The 17,224-nt window shown below is 44.2% G+C and overlaps 3 protein-coding genes across 4 annotated transcripts in view; 2 read left to right on the top strand and 1 right to left on the bottom strand.

Annotated features, from left to right (window-relative positions):
- The window catches only part of KEL (Kell metallo-endopeptidase (Kell blood group)), a 167,016-nt gene that overhangs the window by 99,536 nt on the left and 50,256 nt on the right, over positions 1 to 17,224 (top strand). The window lies entirely within an intron of this gene.
- LOC102518127 (olfactory receptor 6V1) lies at positions 1,548 to 3,954 on the bottom strand. 2 transcript variants are annotated; one of them, XM_032483550.1, is made up of 2 exons: positions 3,534 to 3,954; positions 1,548 to 2,925 (listed from the first exon to the last, which is right to left on the bottom strand). In XM_032483550.1, the coding sequence occupies exons 1-2, from the start codon at positions 3,618 to 3,620 to the stop codon at positions 1,966 to 1,968; spliced, it is 1,047 nt and encodes a 348-aa protein (XP_032339441.1). In that variant the 5' UTR covers positions 3,621 to 3,954; the 3' UTR covers positions 1,548 to 1,965. The 2 variants fall into 2 exon arrangements, with proteins under 2 accessions (XP_032339441.1, XP_014415340.2); XM_014559854.2 differs by having other exon boundaries at positions 3,777 to 3,954.
- Positions 12,769 to 14,615, top strand: LOC102507967 (olfactory receptor 9A4). The gene is given in 3 exon segments (XM_006185372.2): positions 12,769 to 12,922; positions 13,511 to 13,674; positions 13,676 to 14,615. Coding segments are annotated over 3 exon segments (1,038 nt in total). The 5' UTR covers positions 12,769 to 12,858; the 3' UTR covers positions 14,486 to 14,615.

The following is a 17,224-nucleotide window of genomic DNA, read 5'->3' as shown; positions in this document are numbered from 1 at the left end:
GGAAAACCTACATAAAAGTAGTTGGTAAAGTGCGAGCAAAAATATATATGGTAACCCATTATCAGTAGATATTTTTTAATTTGTTCATCATCCTTTGACTTATGCTACAAATATTTACTCTCCAGGGTGGTGAGAAGAGGATAATTAGAGAAAATAAATCGATTGTTTCAACAGCAGTAATACTTGTAATTGCAGAGGAACACAACACCAGAGTATTGCTCTGATATATATATAATTGGAGGAGACCTGAGATTTTTGACCAAAAACTGAAACCAGGAACCTAAAGAGACCCTCGGATTTGGGTGATGGGCATCTTAGCAAGACAGAAACTTAACTTTTCAGAAAGTCAGAGAAAGGGGCACCTTGACTGGGAAGGGGTTAGCCTCGGGTGGCACTGGGAGTGCATCCTGAGAGCCCATGGACCACTCAGTGAGCTGCTCTAAAAGCTGGACAATTTGTATCCACCAAATGAGCTCACGGTTCCCGGCCTCGCTTACTCCCGCACAGCAGACTTGAGAAGCTTGGCATTTGTGGAAATTAGTCATTTCTGTTGTCTTCAAGTAAGCGGGGCTAGGAGTGCTCTCTTGATGAGTGAACTCGTCGACGTTCACTGGGAAATGTAGTTTGGTAAATTAAAGTGTATTTACAGAAATAATTTGGCAGAATATTTTAAGTTGGGGCCATTTTAGAAAATCCTGGATAGGTGAAAGCTAAGTAATTTGATTCTGAGATGAAAGTACCTGAAGTGTTTTAAAAATTTCACACACTGGCTGTGGGAGGGAAGCTCAGCGGAGCTGGTGTTCCATTCCAGAAGGAACGTGAGACCTAATAGGCTTTCTGGAATTTTACAGAAAATGTGTGTGTGTGTGTGTGTGTGTGTGCACACGTGTGTGTGTATACTGGCTAGACAGAGGAATTTACTAGATTCACCACAATCTCCTGCCTTCAGGCAGACAGGTGTTTCTAATCATACAGTGGAGAAGTTTATTTTTCTAAAAATAAAAAGATAAAACAGTAAAAATAAAATAAATTTAAAAAAAGAAGTTTACTTTCTAAAAATCTCTGAATATATCCTCCCTAGAACCCACATCATTCCTGAAAGATTTGTTCTTATTTCTGATACTGATGAAGATTTCTCTTGTTTTATTTAAATTTACTTTCTCTGTACAAGGGTAGCTGATGAATTGCGTTCTCACCACGTACGTCTTACGTTTAATGTGTTACTAAGGTGTCACCTTATCAGGGGGCTGTCCCCTGGCCCACAGTCTGGTCTCGATGCTCCTCTTATCTGCGCCCATAACACCTTCCGTGAACCCATCACTGCTCTCCACCTGCTGCGTTGTAAGCAGCTCTTCAACATCCTTCCCCTTCACGGAGCCAAGAGTGGTGAGGACTGTCGATGTCTTGTTCACCTTTTACCCTGCATCTGACACAGTTTTAGTGCCTGACACACGTTGTCTACTCAGCATTGGTGGAATGAATGAATAAAAAGATGAATGATTATATCATGGACCCTGTACACATTGAAAGACAATTACTTCAGTAAGTAGTATTTCTTAGTTTAATTTCATGTAGACGAACCACTCATGGTACACACAGCAGTGGGGCACACGCACACACACACTGGGCGCTAGATAACAACTTTTTATCAGAGAAAACATCCAGGCTGCTCTTCTTGAAGGGGAAGCCCATGCACTTCCCTTTATGAAAAGCCACACCCCTGGCTCCCAGGCTCTGGGCTACTTTCTGAGTTCTTGTCGCTGCCAGTGGGTGAGGGGAGCAGTTCCACATGGCCTGTGAGAGCGTTGAGGGAGACAGGGGGCCACCGAGGACTCACTGTGGTTACCACTCGTAGGCACAGAAGGAAAAACTGAAAGAAACTCGACAGTGGCTGTCCCACCCAGCCCAGGTACCCCGCTTCCTCACAGAACTACTTGGCTGAGCCTGGCAGATCCCTCAGGCTCGTCACAGTGCCCTGTGGGGACGTTTCAGCTTCTGCATCTGTTCTTGTAACACTGCCTTGATGGTCTCGTTGCGGAGGGTGAGGATAAAGGGATTGAGGAAGGGGGTGAGGATGGATGTTACCAAGGCAACCGTCTTGTTGACTTCCACAGAGTGTGCTTTGCCAGGCCTGACATACAGGAAGATGGTGCTACTGTAGCCGATGAAGACCAGGGCGAGGTGAGACCCACACGTGGAGAAAGCCTTCTGGCGTCCGCTGGCAGAGGGGATCTGCAGCACGGTGCTCGCGATGTAGCCGTAGGAGACCAGGGTCACCAGGAAGGAGCTGAGGACAAAGGCCAAGGCCATCACAAAGTCCCAGAATTCCAGCAGGCTGGTGTCGGAGCAGGACAGCTGCAGCAGAGGGGCGTTGTCACAGAAGAAGTGGTCAATGATGTTGCCATGGCAGTAATTGAGATGAGCTCGGGAGAGGACAGTGGGTACCATGGCCAGGAAAGGAGCTGCCCAGGCAGCCCCCACCAGCCGGGCACACACAGCCCCGCTCATCAAAGTGCCGTAGCGCAGTGGGTGGCAGATAGCCACAAAGCGGTCAAGGGCCATGTCGGACAGGACAAGGAAGGAGGTGGAGCCCAGGGAGAAGTAGAAGTAGAACTGGACCATGCAGCCGGTGAAGGAGATGACCTTGTGGGGAGCCAGCAGGTCGGACAGCATCCTGGGTACGGCAGTCATGGTCACCAAGATCTCCAGCAGGGAAAAATTGCCCAGGAAGAAGTACATGGGAGTGTGGAGGTGGCTGTCAGCAATGACCATGACTATGATGACAGTGTTTCCCATGAAGGCGAGAAGATAGAGCACCAGGAAGGGCCCGTAGAGCAGAACCTGCAGCTCCCCGAAGGAGGAGAAGCCCAAGAGGACAAACTCGGAGGGGTGGCTCAGATTTGCCATGATCCAGGGGCTGGGACCCTGCGTGGGAAGGAAGCAAGAGACAGAGATGGAGAGACAGAAATAGAGACAGAGACAGAGAGAACCATTGACCGTGAAACAAGGATAGAGACAGAAAAAGAGAACACAGAGAGAGAAAGGCGAGCAGGTGATGAGTGATAAACAAGAGAGAGAGAGAGAGATGAGAATCATAGAGAAACAGAGTTAAGGAGTCATAGAAGAAAAACATGGAAAGCCATTGATAGAGAGAGGAAAACCCAGCAGATTAGGAAAGACAACACAGCAGCAGACATTTAGGGAGAGGACAAGAAGGAAGCAAATCAATATACGTGATCAGAAGTGGAAGGAGCCAGGCTGTATGTAGATATACTCTGGCCTCTCTGGCCCCATAAAAGCTGCATCTGAGGCTGTGTCCTGGCCACCAGCAGTGGCATTTTGATTCAGAGAAGAGGGGTTTCAACTATACTTCACTTAAAAAATTAAAGAAGAGAGGCTCTCCCTCCAGCAGCGTTGTACCCATCCCACTGGCAAGCCTTAACAGTAGGGCTAAAATCTACACTCAGGACTGATCAGTTCCTGTGTCTGTGCTGCGTGAGAGCCTGACCCATGTCCAAACCCAACCCACTCACCTTAGCCTCTAAGCACCACGTCGTCTGCTTGAGCTGCTCGCGCCTGGAGATTCCTGCTTTGGGTCTACTCTGTGACACGAGTGACATGGATCTGTGGTCCACTGCCCTGGGTCAGTGTGCTGCAGCTGGCAGGGGTGGACAGGGGCTTGTGCACAGCTGGAATGGGATGGCTGTGCTGGGTGAGAGGCTCGGCAAGCTACAGCATCTTCAAACCCTATGCTAATGTCCTAATTAAAGGCTTACCCTGTGTCATCACAGAGCCCAGGGCAGCCACACTGATGTGGGGCTGGAATGTGGGGAAGAATCTTCCTTGAGACCAGAGTGGAAAGGTGCTGTTTCTGCGCCTTCTTCCCCAAGGATAAGAGTTCTTGGTTCTCTTGCTCGCCCTTGGTTGCTTGATACGGTTTAGAGCTGAGCTTATCCCGGATGGGAACCAAGACTCCAGCAGAGTGCTCTCTGTGGGAATGACGGGAAAGCAGGGCGCCCTCTGGGAATTATGAGGCACTGGTGTTACTTGGCACAATAATGAGAAGTTTTCTGTTCTGAGGAAGTAGGATTTAAGAAAATGAGCTGAAGAAAGAAAGGGAAAGAGACTAGATTATGTCTAAGAAGACAATGGCTTGGGGATCTGTCCGTTTCCCGGAATAAAAATAACATGATGGAAAAAGCACAGAGGAAAGAGTCCCCATCTGGACTAAAATCATGGCAGCCTGGGTGCATGGCCAGACTTAGATGCAGAGTTGGTGTTTGGAGATCCAGATCCAGGATTTTGAGATTGGGGAGACAGGGAATGTAGACCCTGGACCACAGCACTCTCTTGTCTGGATTCTCCAAAATGTCGTCTGTAGGAGTTGGGAAATTGAAAGTAAGCTTAAGAGGAGGTATCTTTCCCTCAGAAGCAGGGCCCCTGAAGGACACATCCTGGGCACTGGCCAGACTGAAGGGCTTGGCCCTGACTCCTGTGAGAAGATACACAGCCCGAGGCTGAAGGTGAAGGCAGTCTGGTAGAAGGTCAGGCTCCCAGGTCAACTCTGAGTCACAGTCCTTCATCTCAGAGAAGTTCAGATTTTCCATACGCCCCTATCCCAGGCAGAAATAATGACAAGGAGATATCAAACAAAAGCTTTCCAACAAATACAGTGTGAAATTGGTCCTGAGTCAAAGAACCACAAGGCCTGAAAGGGGTTGGCCAGACAATCTTTCCATAGGGTCTGAATCTGGGACTGAGTTTTTAGGACAGAGCCATTCATAGTAAAAAAAAAAAAAAAAGACTTTAGATCACTTTGGACAGAAATGGGGGAGAATGGGAGAAGGGAGCACATTGCCAGTAGGGAGTGCAGGTGGGCAGACAGGATGGCTGGTCAAAGCTGAGGTGGGGGGCGGCTGGGGGAGGTACAGCTCAGTGCTAGAGCGCATGCTTAGTATAAGATCCTGCGTTCAATCCCCAGTACCTCCATAAAAAAAAAAAAAAAAAAAAGCGGAGGCGGGACATCTTGAGTCCTTATATTTATACCACTTCTACCTCATTCAATGCAATACCCTGTAACCCATCTTAGTTCATAAGTACAGTGAGCAACTCTTAGGGTGTTCACTTCGGATCCTCCTGTGTGTGGTACCCAGAGTCTGACACTGACATATGAGACCCTTAGGAATGGACAAGTGACCCTAGCGCTGCTGGGTGCAAGATCCACACAGCTGAAATGTGTCAAAACTTTATGTTGAATTCCTGATTAAATACTTACTATTTCTCTCCATGTATCCCAGGGCAGCAGTATGTGTAATTGATGCAGGGCTGGAAGGAGAGAATGGGTCTAACAGGGGAAACCAGGTGAGGATGGTTCTCTTGCTGTCCCTTGTTCATGAGGATGAGGGTACTTGGTCTGTCTATCCACCCTGTTCTAACTTCAGGAGACCTACTGGGTTTCAGAACTGAGCTGGGCTAGGTGGAAAACTGTAGGGTCCAGCAAGGCACTCTTTGTAGGAATGACAAAGGACGGCAAGGAGCCCCCTGGGGGCTTGTATATACAGATGTTATGCTTAAACTGACACCCAGAGGCAGGGAGGAAAGGTCCAGCCTGTGTCTCCAGAAGCACAGAAATAAGGGGTGTGTGTGTGTATGTCTGTGTGTGTGTGTTGAGGGATTGAAGGTAGATCTGGGTTTGAAATCTGGCATTTATATAGTACTTGTTCATCAAGGATTCGCTGAATAAATACACCCCAGTTTTTTCATGTGTAAAATGGGGGTCATAGTGCCCCTCCACCAGGTTGTTTTCAGAACTAAATGAAACATTGTACGTAAAGCCCTAGTATAAATCTACCTGGAACACAGAAGAACGTGGAGATACCTGTCTTCCTTTTCACAAAGAAAAGTTTCTATTCCCTTAAGAGGTGTTTGCAGTAAGTTACAGAAAAAATTGATAGAACTTGGACAAAGAGACATATGTCTGGGGAAAAGTCTGGGAGTTCCTTGTCACACTCTGTCATCCATTGGGGTTACTTACATCCCCTTCTCCTCCTCTTCTGTTCTCTTTTGTTCCCCCATTCCCACACCCACACCACAGCCAGATTCTGCTAACCTCAGTTTCTCTGCTTACTCTAATTAGTCTTCTGATTCATTCCAATGTTATCTTTATCCTTCCTCTGACCTTGTTATTGGGAAGAAGGGAATAAAAGTTACCTTGGTTCTTGGCCACTGGAAAAATACGAATTTCTAACAGGAGACAGAGAGTGTGACATACACAGAAGATTTCATTAGTGAAATAAAAAAGGTAGTAAAATATAGTACACCCCCAAGAACTGGGGGCCAGCCAAGCCAGGAGAGGAAAAATGGCGCCTTTGTTTTTCCTGTTTTTATATCCTGGCTTAGGGGCGGTTTCGTGATTGATTGATTTACAGCTCAGATTCTGGGAGTGCTCAGGCTGACTGACAGCTCCTTGTGCTCAGGCATGCCCGTCGCTTTTACGCGTGTTTTTACCCATGATGCACACACAGAAACCTACGGGAGGGGCTCAAACTGCAATGTTAATTACATTGTAATGAGCGCTGGGTCAGGTTAAGCCGGGTCTTTCTACTGTGCAGTCGCGGCGTTTGATTCTAGCCGGCTTCTTTGCTGGCCTTCATTTTAGAGAAAGTAAGGTTTTGGAGCCCCTCATCCTGAGCAAGCATGCTGTTATTTTCTGGGTTGCTCCCTCCTCCTTCCTCTCCCCCTGCCTGGCACTCGTGTCTATCTAACTGCCTAAGAACCGTACCTCATTTCTCTTCCCAATCAGTACCCCAATGGTGAGCTATATCTTTTGTTAAATATTCAGAATTTATTTAAAAAATATTTTCAACTTTATTGAGGTTAATTTTTATACAAGAAATGCAGCCATTTTAGGTTAAAGTCAAGGAGTATAAACAAATTGATACATGTCTCATCACTGACACAGCCAAATATTGAAAGCCATTCATACCCAAAAGGTTTCTTTGTGTCCCTTTCATCCACCCCAGCCTCAGGCAGCTTTCTGTGACTGTACAGTAGATTTTTCATTTGTTGAGTTTATTAGTGGAGTAATACGGTGTTGACTTTGTGTCTGGATTCTTTTGCTTAGTATAACTCTGTAGAGACTTAGCCATGATGCTGCTTCCATCCTTAGTTCATTCTTTTTCACTGCTGAGTGGTATTCCACTGTATAGATCTATCACCATTCATTTATCCATTCACCTAATGATTGCCATTGGATTGTTTGCAATTTACTGTGAATAAAACTATCATGAAAATATCTGGTGGGTATCTGTTTTCATTTATCTTGGAAAACTATCTAGTAATGGAATTGCAGGTTTGTGTGGTAAGTTATGTTTAGCTGTTGTTGTCTGTACCACTGTGCATTCCCACCAGCAATGTACGAGAGTTCCTATTGCTCTGCTTCACTACCAACATATAATGTGGACAAAATCAACTGAAGATACATGCTTGAGCCTGTGTCTGAATTTTCTATCGTATTTTACTGGTCTACATGTCCAGTGATTTACATGATATTATATCAATAACATTCTGTCTTGATTATTGTAGCTTTATAGTAAATCTTGCTGTGTTCATTCTTTGTTTCAAAATTATTTTGGGTATTCTAGGTCCTTCACATTTGCATAGAAATCTTAGAGTCATCCTTTAAATGTTTTAAAAAAGAAAGAGTTTCCTGGGAATTTGATTAAAATTATATTGAGTCTATAGCCTAGTTTGTAAAGAATTGAGTTTCTAACAAAATTGAGTGTTCTGATTTATGAATTGAAGTATTTCTTCACCTATTTAGGTCCTCTTTAGCCTCTCAGCAATATTTTGCAATTTTAAGTGTATAGGTTATACACATAGTTTGTGAAATATGTCTTAGTTTTTTATGTTTTTGGATGTCATTGTAAATTATATTTTATATATTTTATTTCCATTTCCAATATTCATTGCTAGCATAGAGCAATAAGTACATTTTTGTGTATTGAGCTTTATCTTATGACCCTGATAATCACTTATTGGTTCTATAGCTTTTTTTGTGGACGTTTTAAGATTTTGTACACATAGAATTGTGTCCCTGTGAGTAAATAATTTTGTTTCTTTATTTCCTAATTGTATGCTTTTCATTTCATTTTCTTGCTGTATTGCATTAGCTAGAACTTCCAGTACAATGTTGAGTAGATGTGGTGAGAGCAGATATCTTTGTCTTGTTCCCAGCCTTAAGGGAAAACATTGTATCTCATCATTAGATTTCATACCATCACTATCACTTTTGTTAGATGTTATTTTCTTTTTAAAAAAATTTTCCTTATTTATTTGTTTTTCCCTTAATGGAAGTGCTGGGGATTAAACCCAGGACCTTGTGCACGCCAAGTGCGTGCAGTACCACTGAGGTATACTCCCCAGCCCTCCCCAAATTCAATGTGGGGAAGATTCCTTTTGTTCCTAGTTTGATGAGAGGTTTTAATCAATAATTGCTAATTTTTTTTAAGTATCTTTTCTGCCCCTGTTGAAGTGATTTTGTGGTTTTTCTCTTTACTTCTGTGAACATGGTGATTTATATTGATTAATCTCATAATACAAACCAATGTGGCATTTCAGAAATAAAATCACCACTCTGTTATTGCATATTATTCTCTTTACATATTGCTAAATTTGAGTTTCTAATATTTTTATGAAGGATTTTTGCATCTATGTTCATGAGGAATATTGGTTTATTTTCTTGTGATGTCTTTGGTACTTAGTTCTGGATTTATTAGATGAATGAGGCAATGTTCCCTTTTCCTGTTTGCTAGAAGATTTCGCAAAGGACTGGTGTTATTTCTTCTGTAAATATTTGGTAGAATCCACCAGTAAACCCATCTGAACCTGCAGTTGTCTGCGTGGAGATGTTTTTAAATATGAATTCATTTACTGAACATATTTAGGAATCAGTTATTCAACTTCTTTTGAGTTAGTTTTGGTAATTTTTAATCATAAAAAATATTTTCCATTTCATCAGGTTTCTCAATTGAATTTTCTCTTAAGATATCTTATTTTTGTTGCCTTCAATTTAAAATTAAAATAAAATTCCGATTATATCTTGGATTCATAGTGGATCAGGAAATCAATGGCTCTCTATCATAGTTGTGTGCAAATCAATTAAAAATCTATAGAGTATAAAACTCTACAAAAGTTTATTTTAAATATAGAGAGATATTTCCTTTCTCCCCACCCATCTTCTCTGGGAAATTCTGCAATCACTCCCTGCCAAAAGTGGGGTGACAGGTGTGACATGACTTGGCCAGTCACTGTGAAAAAGCGCAGTAGAGAAGCAGTGAGTGGACTGAGGAAAAGGGCTGTGGAGTGATTAGAGGGACTATGGAGACACCTGTTTCAGTGGGACAGCAGGAACAGACTTCGGAGCAACTGCTCCATCATTTGACAGGAGAAGCAATATGAGCAGCACGAGCAAGAGCATCCAGAAATGACAGCAGAGCTAAAGAAAACTTTCAGTGGGATCGACTGAGCATAGATAAATCATAGCAAACCCTGAAACATGTCCAGGGACCAGACAATGTTTTTCCCAGTGCTTGAGATGGAAGATTCTCTTTAGCTTCATATTACAGAAAATAGTTCCATAGCTTGCCTGAAAAGGAAAAAGGAGAAGGGAAAGGACTGAAAATTCAGGTCTGGTTGCATGCTAGTAATCTTCCTAAACACTGGATAAGGAGTAGTGTAGTGTGGCAGAAGAAGAAGGCTCTTTCTGTTCCAGCAAATGCATTCAAAACCTTCTCCAGCGCTGCGTGGCATTCTGACTAGTCACTTCCCTGCTCTTCAGTTTCCTCACTGGTAAAATAAAAATTACTAAAAACCAGTTAATATGTAAAACAAATGTTTAGTCTTCTTATTGCATTAACCTTTAACAAAGGAGTTTTAAAACTTCACTTCTTGTTTGTGCTATAGTCTAATTTTTCTTACACTTATAAATACTTCTGTTTGAGTATTTTTAGGGGAATAAATCTTCATTGTCTAGAAAAAAATCTGTAGAGTATAAATTGATGCCAGTAAAAAGAAACAGGTACATCTATCTTCTGAACTAGAAATTCCAATGCTCTGGATTTATTCCATATGTTTAAGTATGTATGGACTTATACATGTCTAAGAATATCTGTAGCATCATTTTCATAATAAAAATAGAAGCAACAACAAAAATTGATCAATAGGCAGTTGCCAAAATAAAAAGGACATTCATAAAATGGAATGCTATGCAAAAAAGGAATTGGGGCATTATGTTTTGATATGAGATAGTGTATTTTATATACTGTTAAGTGACAAAGTCATGATTGTAAAACAGATTTTCACAGCATTTTCTTTATTTTATTTTATTAAAAAATTTTTTTTGAAGTACAGTTGATTTACAATGTTGTATTAGTTTCTGGTGTACTGAATAGTGATTCAGTTCTATATATGTGTATGTGTATGTATATGTATATGTATATGTGTATGTATATGTATATATTCTTTTTCATTAAAGGTTACCACAAGTCGTTGAATATAATTCCCTGTGCTTTACAGTAGGACATTGTTTATTGATTCTCACAGCATTTTCTTTAAAAGACTATTTAGGAACCTGCTTAGGAAATTTTTCATCAGTTACATGGCAGTCTGGTTTGGCTCAGGCACTTTGAGGAACGCAAGGAAGGTTATTCTCAATTTATACCCTTTTGTACCAATTGACATTCTTGGATTAATGAAGATACTTAAAATGAAATCCAAAATCTAGGTAAATGCTTTGTATTCTGTCTCACTCCAGCACCAAACAGATTTCCAGTTCATGTCCTGTCAGTTGGCCCAGGCTGTAATACGAGTGCCTACCTTAGGCTGTCCGTATGCCCTTCCCGCACGGAAGCGCCCTGCGGGTAATCTGGGACCAGCCACAGAGGTCAGGGGCGGCAGGAATCTTGCTTGAAAGCAGACAGGTGCCCAGGTATGAGAAGGTGGACTCTGAGACCATAGCAGAGAATGGATTTGATTTAGGGGTGGGACCTCTCCACGGGGTTCTGGGGAGTCGACAGGGTTAGGACCAGAAGTGGCTGTAAAGTGAGTGAAGGGGAAATCAGACTTTGTGGGGGATTTCTGGTGAAGTTAAGGCTTTGACAGAGGCCAGCATGCAGGCTTTTTTCTTTTTTTTGGATACTGGTGTGTGTTTTAGAGGTCAGTTGTGGAGTTTGCTGTTAGCGGAGAGGGAGCTGATTTTGGCTCCATTATCTAAGGGAGTCCTGGGAAGAGCTCAGCACCAAGAGCAGGAGGGGTGACCTGCTTAGAGGGGGAGACATCTTCTGGAACCTAGACTTGGGGCCTTTGAGACGACAACCTTGGTATTGAGAAGCCTCTGGTGAGATTTCGGGTTTCCCATTAAACAAAAATTTTAAAAGTTCTGAAACTTAATTAATCAGAAGTGGGAATAACTAAAAGTTTGTTCTGCTCCCCGCAGACTGATCGCTGAGGGATGCCCCGGTCCTGGGCTAATTAAGAAGAGGCACCTCAGTGACTAGGTCCCCTTAGGAAGGAGGGAAGTGGGAAGGAGAGAGAGACCCTTAGCTCCCCACAGCACTGTTGTTTCCGGACTTCCCCCTGAGTTCCTGAAGGCAGTTTCCTTCCTCACCATGAGAGGAGGCGGCAGCAAGGTGCTGTGACCCCTGTGCGTGGCTCAGCGGTGCCCAGACAGGAGCAGCCTTGGCCGAGCCCTGGAGGGCACGGGACGTGGTGGAGCAGCCCTTCCGCAGAGGTGTGCGTCTTCTCAGGGGTCCCGTCTTCAAAGGAAGGAGTAGGAGAGGATGAGGATGGGGAGTTGCGGGCTCGGCTGCCTTCTAGAAGGACACCTACAGCCTGGAGAGCGGGCTGGGGGCAGCAGAGAGAGTGGGCTCATCCCCAAAGCCCCCTGCACACAGAGAGCAGATGCAGCTCCTCTCTGCCCCAGGGCTCGGGCCAGGCCCAGCTCCCCGCGTCAGTCAGGAGCCTCCTCTCTCCCGTGTGTTCATCTAGGGGTGGTGATGCAGGAATTGTGGAAAAGCAGAGCACTGAGCGCTTCCAACCGTTCTGTCCTTGAAGCCAGATTGCCCTGAAGTAAAAGATGCACAGAGACATTGAGGCGGTTGCCTCAGGAAGGGAAGAAGGAAGGGAAAATAGTAATGTGAGGCAGGAAGGAAACCAGGCAGATTAGGATGGAGGGCGTATGGCCCACTAGCCTTGGCCAGGGCCTAGTACTACTTAATCACATATTATATATTCACACACCCTTCATCTACTAAAAGAATTTTACCGCTACTTATTTGTCTCAAGCATAATTTATTGATATTTATATGTAATATACATGTATGTATATAGAAGATATGTCTTTGCTTTCATGGAGTTCATATTCCAATATCACACATGAAAAATGAATAAGTAAAATGAAATCTCCTGTCCCTTTTCCTTGGAGTATTTTTCTATGGCATGATTAACGAACCAACATCTTAAATATTTTACTCACCTGTTTTTGTGTGGAATAAACTCCATCCTCTCCTTGAATACAAGCTCCACGGTGCAGGGACCTTTGTTTTTTTCTATTCACTGCTGCATTTGTTCCATGTTACATTAAGGACATGACATAGAAAATTAAACATTAACATAATGCCAGGTAACAGTAAGTGCTATGAGGAAAACTAAAATCCAGGAATGAACCTGTCTTTCCTGTTTCAGGGACGGTGATTGGAAAGAGTCCTCAGAGGAGATGACATTAGCTTATGGGTTGGGTGAGGCGAGCAGCAGATATCCAGGCATCCTGGGCAGCTGAGAGCCTTGGATCTAAACGTGTCAATGCCAGATCCCATCCTTCCTTCCTGCCAAGATTTGGATAGCAGCTGCGCTGGGTTAGAGATGAGTGAGTCTATCTGGAAAAACACCCCAAGCTCCAGAGGCCCTGTTTGGAGCCCTCGTTGCTCTGTAATATGTGGATTTTAAAATCTGGGAAAAGCAGGGTTATTGCCCTTAGACCCCCGGCCTCTTTTCTACTGACCCCAAGGTGGATTTATGTAGAACCAATAAGAATGAGGGGTGAGGTTCGAAGTTCCATCCTTTGGGCATCATCTGAAATGCCATTAAGTCCTCTGTTACACTTAGCCTAAGAGGAGAGGGCAACCCCAGGACCTGAGGGCCTGACTCAGCATTGAATGTGGCCTGTTTCAGAAGCCTTAACCTTTGTCCCCTGTGAGAAAGCATGTTACTGGGGAAAAGACAAGGGAGGTTTTCTTCTCACAAGTAAAGACAAAGGTATCTTTACCCCTTCCGGGCAGCTAGCCTGGAGCTGGATGTGAGGTGACAACTTCTGAGTCTGGCTTTGTGCAGAGCATAGGTAATAGGGGTCCCCCTGGCTCATGAGGTGAGAAATAGCTCTTCATCCTCATCTGTCCTCCTTCTCTCTTGAGAGCAGGACCAGGTGAGGCAGTGTTTCTTCTCTTCTGATCTCTAGGTTTCACAAGGAGCACAAACAAGGACCGAATGATGAGCAGTCACTCAAGTGCCACTGAATTCTGCCTTTTAGGCTTCCCTGGGTCCCAAGAACTCCATCAAATTCTTTTTGCTGTATTCTTCTTCTTCTACTTAGCGACATTGATGGGAAACACGGTCATCATCAGTGATTGTCTGCGTTGATAAACGTCTGTGGTCCCCCATGTATTTCTTCCTTGGCCACCTCTCTGCCTTGGAGAGTACGACAACTTCCATTATCGTCCCCGTGATGCTCTGGGGGTTGCTGCTCCCTGGGATGCAGACAATATCTCTGACTGCCTGTGTCACCCAGCTCTTCCTGTACCTCGCTGTGGGGACCACAGAGTTTGCATTAATGGGCGTGATGGCCGTGGACCGTTACGTGGCCGTGTGTAGCCCTTTGAGGTACAACGTCATCATGAACAGCCGCACCTGCATCTCGGTGGTGACTGTGTCATGGGTGTTTGGCTTCCTCTCTGAAATCTGGCCAGTCTATGCCACGTTTCAGTTTACCTTCTGCAAATCAAACCTGTTAGATCATTTTTTCTGTGACCGAGGACAGTTGCTCAAACTCTCGTGTGATGACACTCTTTTCACAGAGTTTGTTCTCTTTTTAATGGCTATTTTCATTATCATTGGTTCTCTGGCCCCAGCAATTGTCTCCTACACCTACGTCATCTCCACCATCCTCAAGATCCCCACGGCCTCTGGCCGCAGGAAAGCCTTTTCGACTTGTGCCTCCCACTTCACCTTTGTGGTGATCGGCTATGGCAGCTGCTTGTTCCTCTTCGTGACGCCCAAGCAAACCCAGGCAGCTGAGTACAACAAGATAGTCTCCCTGCTGATTTGCGTGTTGACCCCTTTTCTGAACCCTTTCGTCTTCACTCTCCGGAATGACAAAGTCAAAGAGGCCCTTGGAGATGGAGTGAGACGCTGTTGTCAGCTCCTCAAGGATTAACCCTTCTCCCAGCCAGTCTTAGGTGGGAGAGTTCACATTCTGTATTACGCAGAAACCTTGAAAACACTCATTTCTCTCCTCTTTACCATTATCATCTTTAGAAGAATCAAATAGTGGTGAACAACTTCTGATCAAGCCATGGACATAGAGAAGGCAAGGTAAAAATAAAACCCACTCTCCACTCACTAGAATCTTGCAGCCTTAGTTTCTGTTTGCTTCCACTGTTGAACTCAAAGAACCATATTCTTGTGATGTGGGCATGACTGTTTGGCAGTGTAATTATAGAAATTTCATTTTGTTCAAGGAAGGGCTTTGGAGGTAGGAGTTTACTGAAATGATAAGACTCAGCACATCTTGCCAGCCCTGAATAGGGCAACTAAGCTGACAAGCAGGGGTTTATGGGGTTACTTAGGGTTCCAAAGAGAACCGTGAGAGGACGCCTTCCTGTTGGCGATGAGATGCGAGACCGCCATGTCTCCTGAGTATGTGTGCTGAACAGGAGCACCGGATGAGCTGGTGAGCGAGCCTGCAACCCAGCTCCTGCTCTGCCAGCCAGCCAGCGGGGGTCCTGGTAGGACTCTCCTGGCCGAGAAAGGGTTGAAGGCTGAACCATAAATACCCTCGCCCCCCCCCCCCCCGGTTCATTTCATGAGGTCTGTTCTCACTAGAGGAATACCTCTGTTTTAATTCACTCACCCACAGAGGGTACCTTTTTCTAATTTGTAGTAAGGCTATGTGTGTCTTAGGTTTTCCTGGGCTGCTGAAAACTTAGGACAATGAAGAGAGCCTCCCGGTCCTCATGTCCAGTTTCTTTGGTTCTTCTATTTGTCATCTCCATGCCGCTTGCTCCCTGCCTTGCTTGTCCCCTGTTCACCCACCAACTTCCCTGCTTCTTCCTCTCCCTTTGTCCTCCAGTTCTCTTTTCCTCCTTCTTCCCGTTCCTCCCAGTTTCGTCAGGAGTGAGGCTCAGGAGTGAGGCTGTGACCTGCCACTGCTGACGCACTCCCATCCCTCCCCTCCTCCTCCTCCAAAATTCCCATTCTCCTCCCTCACCTCAGTGATGTCACGTTCCAAACCACCTCTCTGAATGCTCCAGTCATTTTGCTTACTTGGTCAGATAAATACAGGTGGAGTCTAGGTTATGAGAGGAGGAGAGCTCCAGGTGAAGAGACCAATGATTGGAACTTTACACATCTTTTGTACCAGATTTTCTGTTTGGTCTTTGACTGAGAATAAAGGAATGTACGTTAGTCTATCTGCATTAGTCTGCTTTGGCTGCCATAATAAAGCACTGTATCCTGGGTGACCTACACAACTGAAACTGACTTCACACAGTTTAGAGGCCTGAAATCCAAGATCCAGGTTCAGATCAATTCAGTTTCTGTTGAGGGTTCTCTTTGTGGTTTGTAGGTGGCCACCTCCTCTGTGTGGCCGCACATCACCTTTCCTTGTAGGTTGGATGTGGGGAAAGAGAGTGAGCTCTATTGTCTCCTTAATAAGAACATTAATCTTATCCAGTCAGAATCTCACCCTTGTGACCTCAGTTGACCTTAATGACTTCCTTGGAGGCCTGTCTCCCAGCACAGCAGCACTGAGGGTTAGGTCTTCAGCATATGACTTTTGGGAGACACAAACATTCAGTCTGTAACACCATCACTCTGCTCCTGCAATGCAAACTTATTGTCATCCAAAATGTCTACTTTATATTCACACTGGGAGCTGGGAGGCAGATATGTCTGTCCACTGGGGGTTCAGGTTTGCCAAGCTGCAGGTGTCTCCTGTATAGAAATAAACTGAAGTGCCTTATTGTGGGAAAACAAGTCAATGTGATGTTTTTTTTTTTTTTTAAACTTTTTTTTTTTATTGAGTAATAGTCATTTTACAATGTTGTGTCAAATTCCAGTGTAGAGCACAATTTTTCAGTTATATATGAACATACATATATTCATTGTCACATTTTTTTTCTCTGTGAGCTACCACAAGATCTTGTATATATTTCCCTCTGCTATACAGTATAATCTTGTTTATCTATTCTACATTTTAAAATCCCAGTCTGTCCCTTCCCACCCCCCACCCCCTTGGCAACTACAAGTTTGTATTCTATGTCTATGAATCTGCTTCTATTTTCTATTTAGGTTTTTTTTTTGTTTTTTTTTTTTTTTGTTTTTTTAGATTCCACATATGAGTGATCTCATATGGTGTTTTTCTTTCTCTTTCTGGCTTACTTCACTTAGAGTGACATTCTCCAGGAACATCAATGTTGCTGCAAATGGTGTTACATTGTCGGTTTTTATGGCTGAGTAGTATTCCATTGTATAAATATACTACATCTTCTTTATCCAGTCATCTGTTGATGGATATTTAGGCTGTTTCCATGTCTTGGCTATTGTAAATAGTGCTGCTATGAACATTGGGGTGCAGGTGTCATTTTGAAGTAGAGTTCCTTCTGGATTTATGCCCAGGAGTGGGATTCCTGGGTCAATATGATATTTTCTTGAGAGCAAGAAAACAAGAAGTTTCCTTGTGGGGGCCTGAGGTGCAGCACGAAACTAAGGTGTTTCCTAAGGGCAAACAATGCTGGTCTCGGAACACTGAGCCCTGCATGAGCAGAACACTGCTCCGGCACGTACACAATGCCGTTTGCCTAAGGGAGTCACTGAAGTTTCTGTGACGTTAATCGGCCCCCTCACAAGGGGACCAGATGGAGTCATAAAGATGATTAATACTGCTTCGCTATTC

This window comes from Camelus ferus, chromosome 7, assembly GCF_009834535.1.
Source record: "Camelus ferus isolate YT-003-E chromosome 7, BCGSAC_Cfer_1.0, whole genome shotgun sequence".
Taxonomy (NCBI): Eukaryota; Metazoa; Chordata; class Mammalia; order Artiodactyla; family Camelidae; genus Camelus; species Camelus ferus.
This window is presented reverse-complemented; position numbering and strand designations above follow the sequence as displayed.

Bases quoted from the DNA above. Each gene is read 5' to 3' on its own strand.
- LOC102518127 (XM_032483550.1), bottom strand. From the start codon at position 3,620: ATGTCACTCGTGTCACAGAGTAGACCCAAAGCAGGAATCTCCAGGCGC. The intron at 2,926-3,533 runs GTGAGTGGGTTG...CTTCCCACGCAG, and splicing joins CGTGGTGCTTAGAGGCTAAG to GGTCCCAGCCCCTGGATCAT.